We start from the raw sequence: 12,687 nt of genomic DNA on the forward strand, positions 1-12,687 counted from the left end.
GATGCATCAATCTACCGTCGCCCTCCTGGTGAGCAATGCCCTGGTGGCTTGGGCTGCGACTCCCTCAGGCTTTCAACCTGCGTCCAATGTCGACCTCATTGTTGCCTATGGAGACCAGTCGGCTCTCAACGGTGTTGATCTGGCGAAGAGCCGTAAGTTCCAGCAGACTCTACGACATCAGAACGACTCGGACTAACCGGACTAGTCACGCAACAGGAGCCTACCTTCGGTACGACCGAGCCCTTGACTGGAAAGAGCTATGCCATCATCATGGTTGACGTCGATATTCCGACCAACAACCCACCGCAGACTGGCACCTTCCTGCACTGGGCCCAGACGGACCTGACTCCCGTCGCTCAGACGACAACAGTCAAGCTGAACGATGGCGAGCGCACCATTCACACTCTGACGACCAACTCGGCTGCGATTGCGGACTATAAGGGCCCCGCGCCACCAGCAAGAGTGCCCCTGACGCATCGCTATATCGAGATTCTTGTCGATACCAGCGATATCACGGCAGAGGGAACCGCGGCGCTCCAGACCCTGTCGACCCGCGGAGGCGTTCAGGTCAACGACGTGCTCACTCAGGCGGGACTGGCGAACAAGGTGGTGGCTGGCAACTTCTTCACCGTCACCAACCCCGGACCCGCTGCGAACGCTGCGAACTCGAGAAAGAGCAACAGCAGTACCGCCGCTCCCACCGGAGGTGTAACCCCGTCAGCGAGGCCCACAAACATTTCCATGGGACAGAAGTCAACAGGGTTCTCCACCACGACGGTCTTGAGCGCGGCCGCTGCCGGTCTCCTGGCCCTCTTCGCCAGCTCGTTCTAAGCGCGCAGGTTGGGCCGGTGGACATGATGTGTTGGGCTGGAGGAATTTTCTGACGCCGGTATCGCCAGAGGAGAACGCGCGGCGCGCGTGCTGCATGTTGTTTCTGAGCGCCGTATATCGTCTCAGGTAATTCATAATACAAGCCAAGTTTCATCTGATTGTCGAGTGCGTGCCCCCTGTTTCACAACGGCGATGACATCGAGAGGCACGGACCGCCGAAGTGGGGCCGGCAACGGCGAGCGGTAGACGGACATCGTCCGAGTTCGCGCCGAAAAGGATACTTAGCTACCTGAACTGAGGTGTGTAAATTATCCTTGCATTAGTTGTTGTATTGGCTCTTAGAAGCTGCCCCCTTGACAGCGTCATTTTTGTCTTTGCGGTTTCCTTTTTCTTATTCGGGTCTGCAAATCCATTCTTCCCCGTGATATTGAATGCGATGAAAGTCCCTGGAGAAGTAACGGGCCTTTCCATGTCGATAATGTTGTATCTGCGTTCATCCTTCCGATATCAGTTTACAATCATGATCATGCACCTGTCTCATTCGTTAGTTCAGTAGGAAGATCATCATCTAATGAGTCATTTTCTGTCCTCAGTGTGTTTGTGCTGATTGTGACCCCACATCTGAAATGTCAAAAGTGAATACTATGAGTGTATGTTGGAGACAATCATGAGCTCGGTGTGACCTTAATCGAGACTGAGTGAATATTCGATACATAAATGCGCCATTCAATATGTTGCATCAGCTGCAGCAAATGACCACAATCATTATTATCCTTGAGAAATATCTGATTGCCCAAAAGCCTAGGTAGGCCGAATTACGTGGGGAACTTGACTTGCTGGCGATTTCCATAGTCTAACAACAGCAAAATCTGTCAACTTTCCATCTAGGGGCATTGGGTGGAATCCGTGAGTGAGAAGTTGTCGAGCAAGAAATCGGCGACAGCGGGGTTGGCGGTGTCCGCGCAAGAAATCGCAACTTGAAAGATCGGGTTGGCGTTGTAGCCCGGGTCTGGAGTGTAAATCTGGTCCGACAGTTGGTACTCACCTGCGGGCGTGTTGCCCACAGTGATGGTATTTCCCACTGAATATGTCCCAGACATTTGTAGTCTCAACTGACAGTTGCCGTATGCTCCGGTCTGTGTCAAAATACCCAGCCCGTAGTAAAACCTTAGACGGTAGGGCCTGTTGACTGTTAAGCCGACAAGAACCTGCGCAATATATCCAGATTGAACACCGGAGTAGAATGGAGTAAACCTATATCAGGAGGCGAAATGATGAGTATTTTAAAGAACAAGTAGAGTTGACCCAGAAAGCACTCACGCATATTTATTGCCGTCCTGCGGGTGGTCGTACACACCAACAACGCCGGTCTCAACAGTTGTTCGATAAAGAATCCAGGGGTTCGCACCATTCTCGAAGCTAGGATTTTGAACAAGGTTTACTGGCACGCAAGACGAACTGCTCGATGTGCTTGACGATGTAGTTCTCGTAGAACTTGTGGACGTAACCGTAGACGTTATGGAGCTTGGTGATGTGCTGCTTAACGATGAAGTGCGCGATGACGATGAAACCGATGATGAGGTGCTTGACGGAGTAGCACTTGTAGAACTTGCGAACATGAATGTAGACGACGAGAGGCTTGACGATGAGCTGCTTGAAGATGAGGTGCTCGCTGATGAGGTTCCTGATGACGAGATGCTCAACGACGAAGTGCTTGGAGATGGCGTGCTTGATGATGATGTGCTTGAAGATGAGGAGCTCGACAATGATGAACCCGATGATGACGTGCTTGAAGAAGATGTGCTTAGAGATGTGATGCTCGACAGTGTGGTGCTCGTCGACGTGCTGTATAAGGCGGTGCTCGAAGAGGGGGCGCCTGACGATGTGAATGTTACGCTCGGCAGTGTGGGCGAGGTGCTTGCTAAAGTCGTGCTGGATAGCGTGCTGCTTTGTGCCGTAGTCCTGGATGTCCTCGATGTGGATGGTAACAGGTCACTAGTTAGAGAAAGCCGCGAGGGTTCAATGCTCGAAAGTGTGGTGTTTGAGAAGTTAAACCTGGAAGAAGTTCTGCTTGAGGCGGCTGTGGGGTCATTCGATGGCGTGGGTACGCTAATGGGTATTGATAATCTTGAAGACGTTGAGAGGACTGAAGAGCCTGGGGTATCAAGAGTCACTGATCCCGAAATCCTCGTGGGAATTGCCACAGAAGCAGTGGTGCTACCTGGGTTGACCGAGATTCTAGGGGTTGTGGATGCGTCTGAGCTGACTACCGCCGAAGGAGTCGATACAATATTGGAAGGAGCGAGAATGGTGTTACTGCTACTGCTTGTTGTTGTGGGTGTCACCAAAGCCAACACGAACTCGAATTGAAGGTCATTCGGAATTGATTGGGCATCCACCAGTGCGACCGCAGCGCAAATGGCGGCCAAAACCCTGTGAGAACCCATTTAAGAGAACTGATCGAGAAAACGCGCCGGCCAAAGAAATACTTGGCGGTCTTCCGAAGCGGCTGTATTTAGTATCCGAACACTTCGTTCGTGGAATCGTGCGTCGCTAAGGAGCCAATCCCTGATGTTTGTGATGATCGATTCTGCCTGCCGGGATTGGATCATAGATCAGGGCGGAAATGATGCCTGCAGCAATCGTTCGTTAAACATGCCAAAGGAAGTTGCAGGCATCTGTCTCGCGCGAGACACCTCTCAACAAGCGTTTTCTCCCTCGGAAATTCAAGACATGGCGGGGTTCCCACAGGCTGAGCTGAAAATCCCCATTCCTCGCTTTCCCAATCAACATGATAATCAGTGTGACGAAAGAATGTTATGCTATCTCCCTCTACTGTGCGCTCATGTTTTCACAGGGATGCCCCTGAAAAAGACAAATCGATCTCTACGCTAAGGACGTCTCGTTCGGTCCTCGGCGCAGCAATAAATCCTGGCCTCGGCCCGCTCATTGAGAACTTTCGATCGCTCCAGCGCTGGAGCAGTAGGTCCGTGGATGTCTTTAGGGCTTGGAGCTGTCTGAATGTGGAATTGTATGTTGAATTAAGCTCGATTAGCTCGCAAATGTGGCAAGACATCATCACAAGCACATCATCGTCCTGAACCCCATGTGAAGGGAAAAGGCCCCCTCACGTATCACCGCGGCCTTGCCACCCAAAGTCTTCCGTGGCAAGATGCATCCAATGGTGTTCCGCAAAGACACAGGTTCGAGATATGACAAGAATCATTTTCCTGACAAGGTTATACTGGCGACGAACAGAAATTGATCGGTGAGCAACATAGTAACTTTCGTCGGCACCAACGCCTGCCTCCCAACAAAATATTGATGTCTTTCCAGAGAAAGATAGGTCTCAATCACCCAAAAGGTCAAGCTGCACTGAAAGTCTCCACGAACACGATGAAAGCTGCCGCGAGGTGAAAGAAATATTGGCTTGGGGTTTCATGTCTCCCAAGTTGGATCCGATGCCGCCTTCCTAACTCATATCAACTTCAGATACTGATGTGATTTTCTGCAGGTTGTCGTCAATGTGCCTGTGCAGATCATGACCCAAGTTCGAGTGATGTTATTACCGGATGCTGTCGGGAAGATAATATCTACCTCTTTTTGATAAGAGGGGTAAAATTTGGCTTTGGATTTGCGTCTACTCCAGCCAATGACTGTGATTACCCTTGAACAGCATATGTGACTGCTCAGAAGCCTTGATGAGGCGGCATTGTCCTTGTACGCTGACTGGCTAGCGATTCCCACTCCAAGCGGTCGAGGCCGGCTTGGCGCAGATCATTGGACCGGGTGCCCAATCCAACAGGCCCGCGAAATTCTATCAAAATGCAGCTGAAAGCAAGGTTACTTTTGGTGCAAGCACGGCTCAGATAAGCAGTTTCCGGCCGATCAGCACGTTCCGCCAGCGCACAGCACCGCACCGGTGAGCTTTGCCAAGAAAATCATCTACGCCGAAGAGTGTGATGTTGAGATATTTACAATCGACATGGACAACCTAAATTAATGCCACAAAAAAAAGCTCTTGCCACACAGCTTGTGCCAATCTAGGGTGATCATTCCATAGCCTCTTCTTCACACGTTGAGCCAAAGCACAGTGAGCTGTAGACTTTCTTATCGGTGCTTCGTCCTGTTCCCAACTCAAATAGTGTCAGTAGCCTCAAGCCTGGCAGATATCAAGGCAGGAATGAGATCAGACTTGGTTTGCTTTTTGCGTATGTGATACCTTGCAACATCGCGTACACATGCTTTCCTTCTGGGCTAGCGTTGCCAGACTGTTACACATATTTCAGGCGAGCAATTCCCAAATCGAGCAGTCTTGGACTCATCTGAAATACGACAGAGTATCATTTTTAGGGCAGCTTGACACTAGAGTGCTTGAGGCATACCCACTGCATTATCTGAAAGGAAGAAAAAGGTGATGATCAGTCTTGGAGATTGTCGTTTGTGACTCGGCTTGCATGAGCTGAAAGATTGGGTGGGGCTATGTGACGATTCCTCAGTGCTCGGTCTGCCCATAGCCGCCAACTTTTCGATGGCAAGATTGGGTTCTTCAAAAACGTATGGCTTCCAACTTCACGACCAGCTTCTCGAGGACCAAGGTTGCCCTGTCACCACATTCTGCACTCTACTCATCGCGTGCTCTTTTCGACTGTTCACTTGTTCTTTTCTGGCCCTCATCACGATGGCTACGCAGACCGTCAACGCCTCCACGCCAGGACTGGTGGGCTGGACCGCCGGGCCAGAAACCGTGGTACGCTCACGCTTGTCTGGAGCTGCTTGATCACAATTTTTGCCTGCACGTGGACTGTGCTACACCTGAATGTTCCAGGACGAGAGGGTGCAATGGCCATTATGCTACGAAAAATGAAGTGGATGGCCATCAACGTTCTTTTCCCGGAGTTCATCTTTGCTAAAGCCGTTTGCGACCTACGGCTCGCGCTCGAGGAACTCCGCGAGTTTGATATCAATGTAGCACAGAAGAAGACGCGTCTCCAGCTTTCCGAATGGACCGTGTCATATAAGGGGGCCAGCCACGAGTGGTCCTGGGAGTTCGAGTACCCACTGTGGGCGCGCGGGCTATATGGTCTGCTAGGCCTCACACCTCCGGAACCTCCTTTCAACGAGAAGCCTCTCCCGCAATGGATTTCGAGAATATTTTCTCTGATCTCTTCCAACGCCAAATCGTCCGAGAATTCGAGCGATCCTGAGGCCCAATACTCGAACGGTCAAAGCTGCCTATGTGAAAACCCGGGAATCCCTTCATATAACCTACAAGAAATTGCGAGTTTTTCACAAGACCAAAGCGCTTCCTCATCGAGAGCACAAGAAGTTGGCCTATCCCAGACGCCACATATAGCCTCTCGAGTCAAATACCGAACCGTCCAAACATGGACCGTGGTACACTCGTATTACGTTCAAATGGGTGGCTTCCTATACCAACGGAGGTCCTCGGCTACTAGTCCTCTATATTACTCTTGTACAGCTTCCATGCTGACTTAAAAATATTCGTTCAACGGCGAAGAATGCGAAAACAATCTACTCGAACATCTGATTCTAAGCGAGCGAGACATCAGAGACAAGAGCAAAGCAGATTGGGTCTTGAAAGGAATCGCTGTTGTCCAGGTGGCATGGCTCATTCTGAGTGTGATCGTCCGTACCATTATGGATCTTCCGATTGCCCAGCTTGAGATTGCGACGATTGCGTTTGCTGTCACAGCTATACTTAGCTACGCAGCCAACTGGTGGAAGCCAAAGGATATTTCTCAAGCTACCATTCTCGAAACGCCAGCTTGGGGTACTACTCCAGGGGGGAAGCAAGCTTATACGCAATCCCTTAAGCTTCGGCTTCTATCGCCAATGGAGGCTGCGGAAAGTATTAAGAATATTCACGACGAATTACCACGAGTTCCCAATGACTTCGTGTGGATGGAGGGCGACAGCCCCCTGATACTCACCATTATGGCCATTTCATCTCTGGGCTTTGGCGGTCTACATTGCATCGCTTGGTACTTTCAGTTCCCTTCCCAGGCCGAACTCCTTTGTTGGAGAATCGCAAGTGTTATCTCAGCTACGCTGCCTGCGGCCACCTTAGGAATCAACCTCATCGTCCACTTCCTGGTAACTAGTTACACCGATTACAAGCTTGTATCAACTCTCTTACCCCAGCTTGACCCGTTGAAGGAGGTTCATGCGGGGCTTTGGGCGCGTATGAAAAGTCCAAGCTGGAACGATTGGTCTTTTGAGGCACAAAGACTCATAATACGGAACCCAACAGGGTCAAGAGATTGGGAGAAGGAACCATCGAAGAAAATGTTAGCCAAATACGCTCCCCCCGAGGCTGATGCAACTCGGTATGCGAACTATTGGAATTTTCAAGATGATTTAAAAAACTTCTTAGATATCTGGGAGAAAGCTCAAGAAGTAAGCCCATTTGAGGCGCGAACTTTCCAAAAAGCATGGTTCAACCAGGGTTCTTGGATGCAGGCAGATTCCAAAGCGGAGTTGCTCGTCTTTTGGCAGGAATATGAGGACTTCATCAAGCGGGATCTAAAGATCTCCCTATCGGACGGACACAATACTGACTGCATCGCCTTCATACTTCAAGCCTACAACGAAGCTGCGAAGGAACGACTATGGTGGGAAAGCTTTAAAAAAGCATGTGATAAGGCATCACTTATTCTCACGATTGTCAGTGGTGTCATCTACACAGCTGCCCGCTTGGTCATTCTCGTCCTTCTTTTTACCTGCCTCAGAGAGACACCAGAAGGTGTCTACCGGGTAACGCTCTGGCTCAACTCCCTGCCGAAATTTTCTTGAAATAAGCAATGTATCCTCCGATTTACCTTCGCAGCAGCACCGATACTTTCAACTTGAGAACTTCCGGGTGAACAAGCAATCCTGGCCCCAGGCGAAGAAGAATCTAGCGAAGAGCTGCCGTGTACTAGGCAGTGGTGGTTGAGAGTGGAGCAGGAGGAGGCCGGAGAGATTAAAGGAAGAATGACAATGGCATTAGGGAACATTTGAAATTTATCAACAGCTCGCCTCTCAGAATAGTTGCAGTATCAGTACCACAACTCACACAGAATAGCTCTCACAGCCTAGTGCGAACTACTTCATTCCCAATTCTATGCATGCTGAGATAAGGCATTGTTATTCTCAGTGGTATTGGCCTTTGAGAAGTGAACCTGCCCCAGGCAGCAGACCCACAAATCCCCTTTCACCTCATCTCACCTCACCTTTGTCCTCCGCCCATCCAGGTACCATCCCATCAACCTTCACGGTCTCACCACACCCAAACGTTCCTTCCATCCTTTATAGTCAAGGTAGCGGTCTGGTTCTCTCGTCCTGGCCGGCCGCATCCGTAACTCCAGAGGCCGTCTTTAGCCCAGCGGCAAGTCAAAGTGAGGGTAGAAACCAACCTTCGGGTGAGTTTCATAGGTTCGAATCTCCCTTGGGACTCTGCACCCCTCGAGATTGTTCCGAACTTTTGCTTTTTTTGTCAACTTCTGTTTGCTGGATTGACTGGTTACTTTTTTTCTTTTCAAAAAATGTCGAAAAGGTGGTTTTTGCATGTTGTTGATTGCACCTGCTTGCGTTGGTTTGCTACCTATGTTTAAAATTGAAAACTTTTGTCTGTTGATCTTCCTAGTGGATGTTTCTTTTAAGATAGAAAAGAGTCTGAAGTGGTTCCGTGGTTTTCCGTTGCGCCTGTTCTGGTTTGGTACGAAGCTGGAAAATTTTGATCTTCATGGAATTAAAAATATCTAAGGAAGCGTTTTTGTTACGTCCGATCGTACATGCAGACGTTAATGAGCCCGAGAAAGAATCGCGTCCCTGCGTCTAGTAGTCGTCCTCATCCTGCTCGTCGCCAGATTCGCCCTCCTCAGCCATGTTCATAAACATGCCACTCTCCTCATCCTCGTCTTCTTCTTCATCCTCCTCGTCGTCGGTATCATCAACGCCAATAGTTCCTTCCGTCTCAGGCTCTGACTCGGACTCGATGGGGTTTTTGCGACGATGAGCCATGAGCTTCTCAGCAAGCGACATCTTCTTTGGCGGCGCATCCTCCTCCGAGCTTTCCTCTTCTTCAGACTCGTCCGATATCGGGTTTTGTTGGCGGTTGCGTTGGAGCTTCTCAGCGAGCGAAAGCGGCTTCTTTGCTCTTGACGGTTCGTCTTCCTCGTCCAACTCAGCCTTGGCCTTGTCATTCCCAACCTGCGCGCCACCATCGTCTTCATCTTCTTCCTCATCGTCCGAGGGTAGTACCCGAGCGCGTCGCCCAGCCGGTCGCGCAGGCTTTTCCCCCTCGTCCTCCTCATCTTCATCCTCATCGTCGGATACGACCACACGTCGGCGCCGGGTTGTGCTCTGGGCAGGCTGTTCCTCCTCGTCGTCTTCATCATCAATCTCGGAATCGATCTGGATGAATTCACGTTGTCGCCTTCTAGCTGGGGGTTGCGAGTCTTGTCCCTCGGTCTCTTCCTCCTCATCATCGTCATCCAGTACCACCAAAGGCCTACCGCCTCGCCCACGCGGACGATCTCCTGCAGCTTCCGGCTCGGGGCTTGAGAACTGTGCCGCTGAAGCATCGCCGTCGACCAGCATGCTGCCGCCGTCCTCGTCTCTTAATGGCGAGAACCCGCCAAAGTCGGAAGCGCCACCATCCTCCTCGTCTTCGCTTTCCTGGCTGCCGTCGATCTCAAGGTCATCCACGTCCGGGTCCTCATTCACAGACTCCTCATCGATGGTGGCGTCGTCGATACCGTCGCTCTCGTACTCATTCTGATCCAAGTCGTCTTCTTCCGAGGATTCCCCTACTTCGTCGCCTTCTTCATCTTCATTGGAGTCGTACTCCCGTGCATCGCCGTGCTTTGCCAAGAATGCGGGAAACCTGTCCGCGGCGTCCCAACCGAAGCATGTCATTCGCCAGTACTTGATGTCGCAGAGCTGTTCAAACATGACATCCCACTCCCCGACAGTCTCGGCTTCGAGATCAGGGTCCCCTTCCAGGATCGTCTCCCGGAGTTCGTCGCCGAGTTCGTCCAAACCGTCCATAGCCGCAAACTGCTCAGATGCATGTTTCGCGGCGAATTCCGGGTGCTTGTCGACGTCAGGCCAGCAGTACACAAAGTGCAGGTCTTCGCCAATCCGGCACTCTCGCTGTAACTGCTGGAGCTCGTAGCGGTGAATCTTGTCCGAGGCGCACCATCGCAGCTTTTTTGGGGGACGTCCCTCATTGTGCCACTCGAATTTGTAAAAGTTGATCACCTCGGGAAAGGATGCGAGAGTCTGCATTTCCTTGAGCTGGAAGTAGTCGATATCTGCAGCGAGATGGAGCACGTTTTCTGAAAATCCTGGAATGACGGCGTTGTGAGCCCACTCCTTCCTGTGGCCGTTGATGTGCACAATGTCGCACTCCTTGTTGAAGTGCACAATCCGGCGACCTTCTCGGATGGCTAGCGTGTCTGGGAACGCCTTGAGCGCGATCTCGCGACTTTCCTGGTGAAGACCTAGCATCGCGTCCACCGCCCGGATCTGGTTATCCAGAGTCGCGCTTTCCCAGATAACGTCTTGCGTCGGCGAGCAGACCATCTGGAAAGAAAGAACGCGCGGTGAACGATCAAGATCAGGACAGAAGTACTGCCAGATGCGATGGCGCAGCTCGATAGGCAGCTTCTTGAACTGGGTAAAGACCGCTTTGGGTTGCGCCTTGCGGCTGCTGCCTGCCCCAAGGATGTCGTCGTAGTCTGATTCCTCATCGGACGAGTCGTCGCTGGACTCGGAGTCGCTGTCGCCTGATTCGGAAGCCTCGACGTCGAGGAAGCCGGTGCCCTGGTCTTCGACCTCAGAGTCGACGGAGTTTTCCGAGTCGGAGGCATCGTTTTGCACGAGGCCGACGCCCTCGGTGGCGGATTCGTCTGATGAGTCTGCCATTTTTCGTGGGTGCTCTGATGAAAAATGAAGGCGTTTGGTCGTTTGTTGAAAGGTTTTTGGTTGGGCTGGCTTGTCGTCCGGGTGAGACGCGGTTAGGTCGTTGGCGCCGGGCGCCAAGTGGAAATTTGTCACGCGCTGACAGTGCCAGAACACGTGACCCTGATGGCCTTCTTCTCTCCCTTGCTTGCCCCACACCTGGCACCGGCCGGCTTCATTCTCTCAGTGCATTCATAGGCTCACTCACTCAATTTGCCCGAAAGCACATTCATGAGATTCTTCAATGCATCGTTTGTAACTCATGCAATACTCATGCTGATCCGAAGAAATTTGCACCAATGAGGCCAAAAGGCAGCATATCTGTTGACATCTTGAAGCTTGTTAGTAAAAATCTCCCTTTCTGGAACATGAAAAGATAATGAAAAAACAAACCGGGTAGAGAAAACCAAATCTTCATGAAAGCATTTGAAATAAGCGCTGTGAAATTTCATCTCGAATGACTTTGCAGAGTTTTGCACGAGCCTCAAGCTGCTGAAGCAGCAGGTCGCTCGTTAGGTGTTACTTCAGGCCTGAGACCTCATCGTCTTTCTCACTAGGTACCTTCAACGCACCCAGCATGCAAGTGACTTTAATAAGTTCTTATTGTTCCGCTCAAACGTCTGCTAATCATAATGCAAGTTCTACGAAATAGCCTCAGATGAGTGCGTCATTCTTCAAATGCTCTAGTATCAAATGCTTTCACGTGTCTCTGCGAGATTACAACGCCTCAGCAACAACGCCCAAAGTCTTGGCCGCCTCCGAGAGGCGATCCTCCTTCCACTCAACGCTCTCCTCCGGCAGCACGAAACTTGAGTATGCCTCACCCGCCGTCTCAATCAGGGTCTCAATGCCAGGGCCGTTTGTAAATACAATAGCCCTTACAAACCGGGTGCCAAAATCGAGCGTAAAGGCCTGTCCGACAGAAACCAGGAGAGTCTGTCCCTCGCGGACCTCAGTCCATTCTCCAGACTCTTTCAGCTTGATCTTGAGCACGCCCTCCTGGACACAGAAGCAGTGGTCCACCGTGGGGAACGTCAGCCACCTTGAAAGAGGCGACTTCTCGTACAGCTTAGAGGACTCGAGGCTGGTAATGGCGAACTTGCCGCTGCACTGCGAGGCATTGATGAAAGGACGCGACAGAACACCGCCGAGGATGTATCTAGGGCCGGTGTTCGCACGGAGGAAGTAGGGCTCCAGAGGTCCCGGGAGGACGTTTTCGCTCTCCTGCCAGTCTGAGACCTCGGGAGGCGTGTAGTTGCGCTCAAAGTGAACATCAAAGCGGTCCTTTGCGGCCATGACCTTGGGGATCAACAAGCTCTTAAGGTCGCGGTTGTCGTTTTCTGGTACGATAACGCCCTTGTATGTCTCTCCGACATAGCGGAAGAAGTCTACCCAGTCACCAGGAGCGACCAAGCCCAAGGTTTCCGTGTGAGGGCCCAGAAGCTCAGGGTTGTGAATAACTTTCTGTTGAATGTTAGAATTCAACCTCTACGCAGAATTGATTTCAGGAATGTGACTCACAGGGGGAACATAGGCAAAGTCACCAGGACCCATGATCCTGCACTTGTCGCCGTTCCATAGCTTCAAGTAACCCTTGGTCACGAGGAAGACGTCGTGAGCTTCCGCGTGCCAGTGGAAACCGGGCGCATCGGAAAGGACAGCTCCGCTGGAGAAGACGGCAATACCACCGTTTGTCTGTTTTGAAGATGCAAGAATTCTGAAAACACCCTTGCTGCCGGGGATCGTGACGCGCTCGCCCTCGAGCTGGTCAATGATGTACGTCGTCCTGGCGTCAGGGGGAGTCGAGTGGACCGGAATGCTCATGTTGGGCAGTAGTGTCCAATAATCAGGGAAAGAATGCCTGTTTGCGGACGAGGTATGTGTGGG

The 12,687-nt window shown here is 51.4% G+C and overlaps 5 protein-coding genes across 5 annotated transcripts; 2 read left to right on the forward strand and 3 right to left on the reverse strand.

Annotated features, from left to right (window-relative positions):
- Position 1: 1 nt before the first annotated feature.
- On the forward strand, positions 2-831 carry COL26b_011281 (uncharacterized protein; the record flags this gene model as incomplete). The annotated part of the gene is made up of 2 exons (XM_053183952.1): positions 2-152; positions 206-831. 2 exons carry the CDS (start codon positions 2-4, stop codon positions 829-831), a joined length of 777 nt encoding a protein of 258 aa, XP_053032088.1.
- Positions 832-2,250: 1,419 nt separating this feature from the next.
- Positions 2,251-3,278, reverse strand: COL26b_011282 (uncharacterized protein; the record flags this gene model as incomplete). Its single annotated transcript, XM_053183953.1, has 2 exons — positions 2,251-2,793; positions 3,099-3,278. The coding sequence occupies 2 exons, from the start codon at positions 3,276-3,278 to the stop codon at positions 2,251-2,253; spliced, it is 723 nt and encodes a 240-aa protein (XP_053032089.1).
- A 2,416-nt stretch (positions 3,279-5,694) lies between these two features.
- Positions 5,695-6,187, forward strand: COL26b_011283 (uncharacterized protein; the record flags this gene model as incomplete). The annotated part of the gene is made up of 2 exons (XM_053183954.1): positions 5,695-6,055; positions 6,135-6,187. The coding sequence occupies 2 exons, from the start codon at positions 5,695-5,697 to the stop codon at positions 6,185-6,187; spliced, it is 414 nt and encodes a 137-aa protein (XP_053032090.1).
- Positions 6,188-8,670: 2,483 nt separating this feature from the next.
- Positions 8,671-10,764, reverse strand: COL26b_011284 (uncharacterized protein; the record flags this gene model as incomplete). Its single annotated transcript, XM_053183955.1, has 1 exon — positions 8,671-10,764. One exon carries the CDS (start codon positions 10,762-10,764, stop codon positions 8,671-8,673), a length of 2,094 nt encoding a protein of 697 aa, XP_053032091.1.
- Positions 10,765-11,517: 753 nt separating this feature from the next.
- On the reverse strand, positions 11,518-12,624 carry COL26b_011285 (uncharacterized protein; the record flags this gene model as incomplete). The annotated part of the gene is made up of 2 exons (XM_053183956.1): positions 11,518-12,264; positions 12,322-12,624. 2 exons carry the CDS (start codon positions 12,622-12,624, stop codon positions 11,518-11,520), a joined length of 1,050 nt encoding a protein of 349 aa, XP_053032092.1.
- Positions 12,625-12,687: the final 63 nt, after the last annotated feature.

Source organism: Colletotrichum chrysophilum, assembly GCF_026319265.1.
Source record: "Colletotrichum chrysophilum strain AFK26 chromosome Unknown scaffold_135, whole genome shotgun sequence".
In the NCBI taxonomy this organism is placed as follows: domain Eukaryota; kingdom Fungi; phylum Ascomycota; class Sordariomycetes; order Glomerellales; family Glomerellaceae; genus Colletotrichum; species Colletotrichum chrysophilum.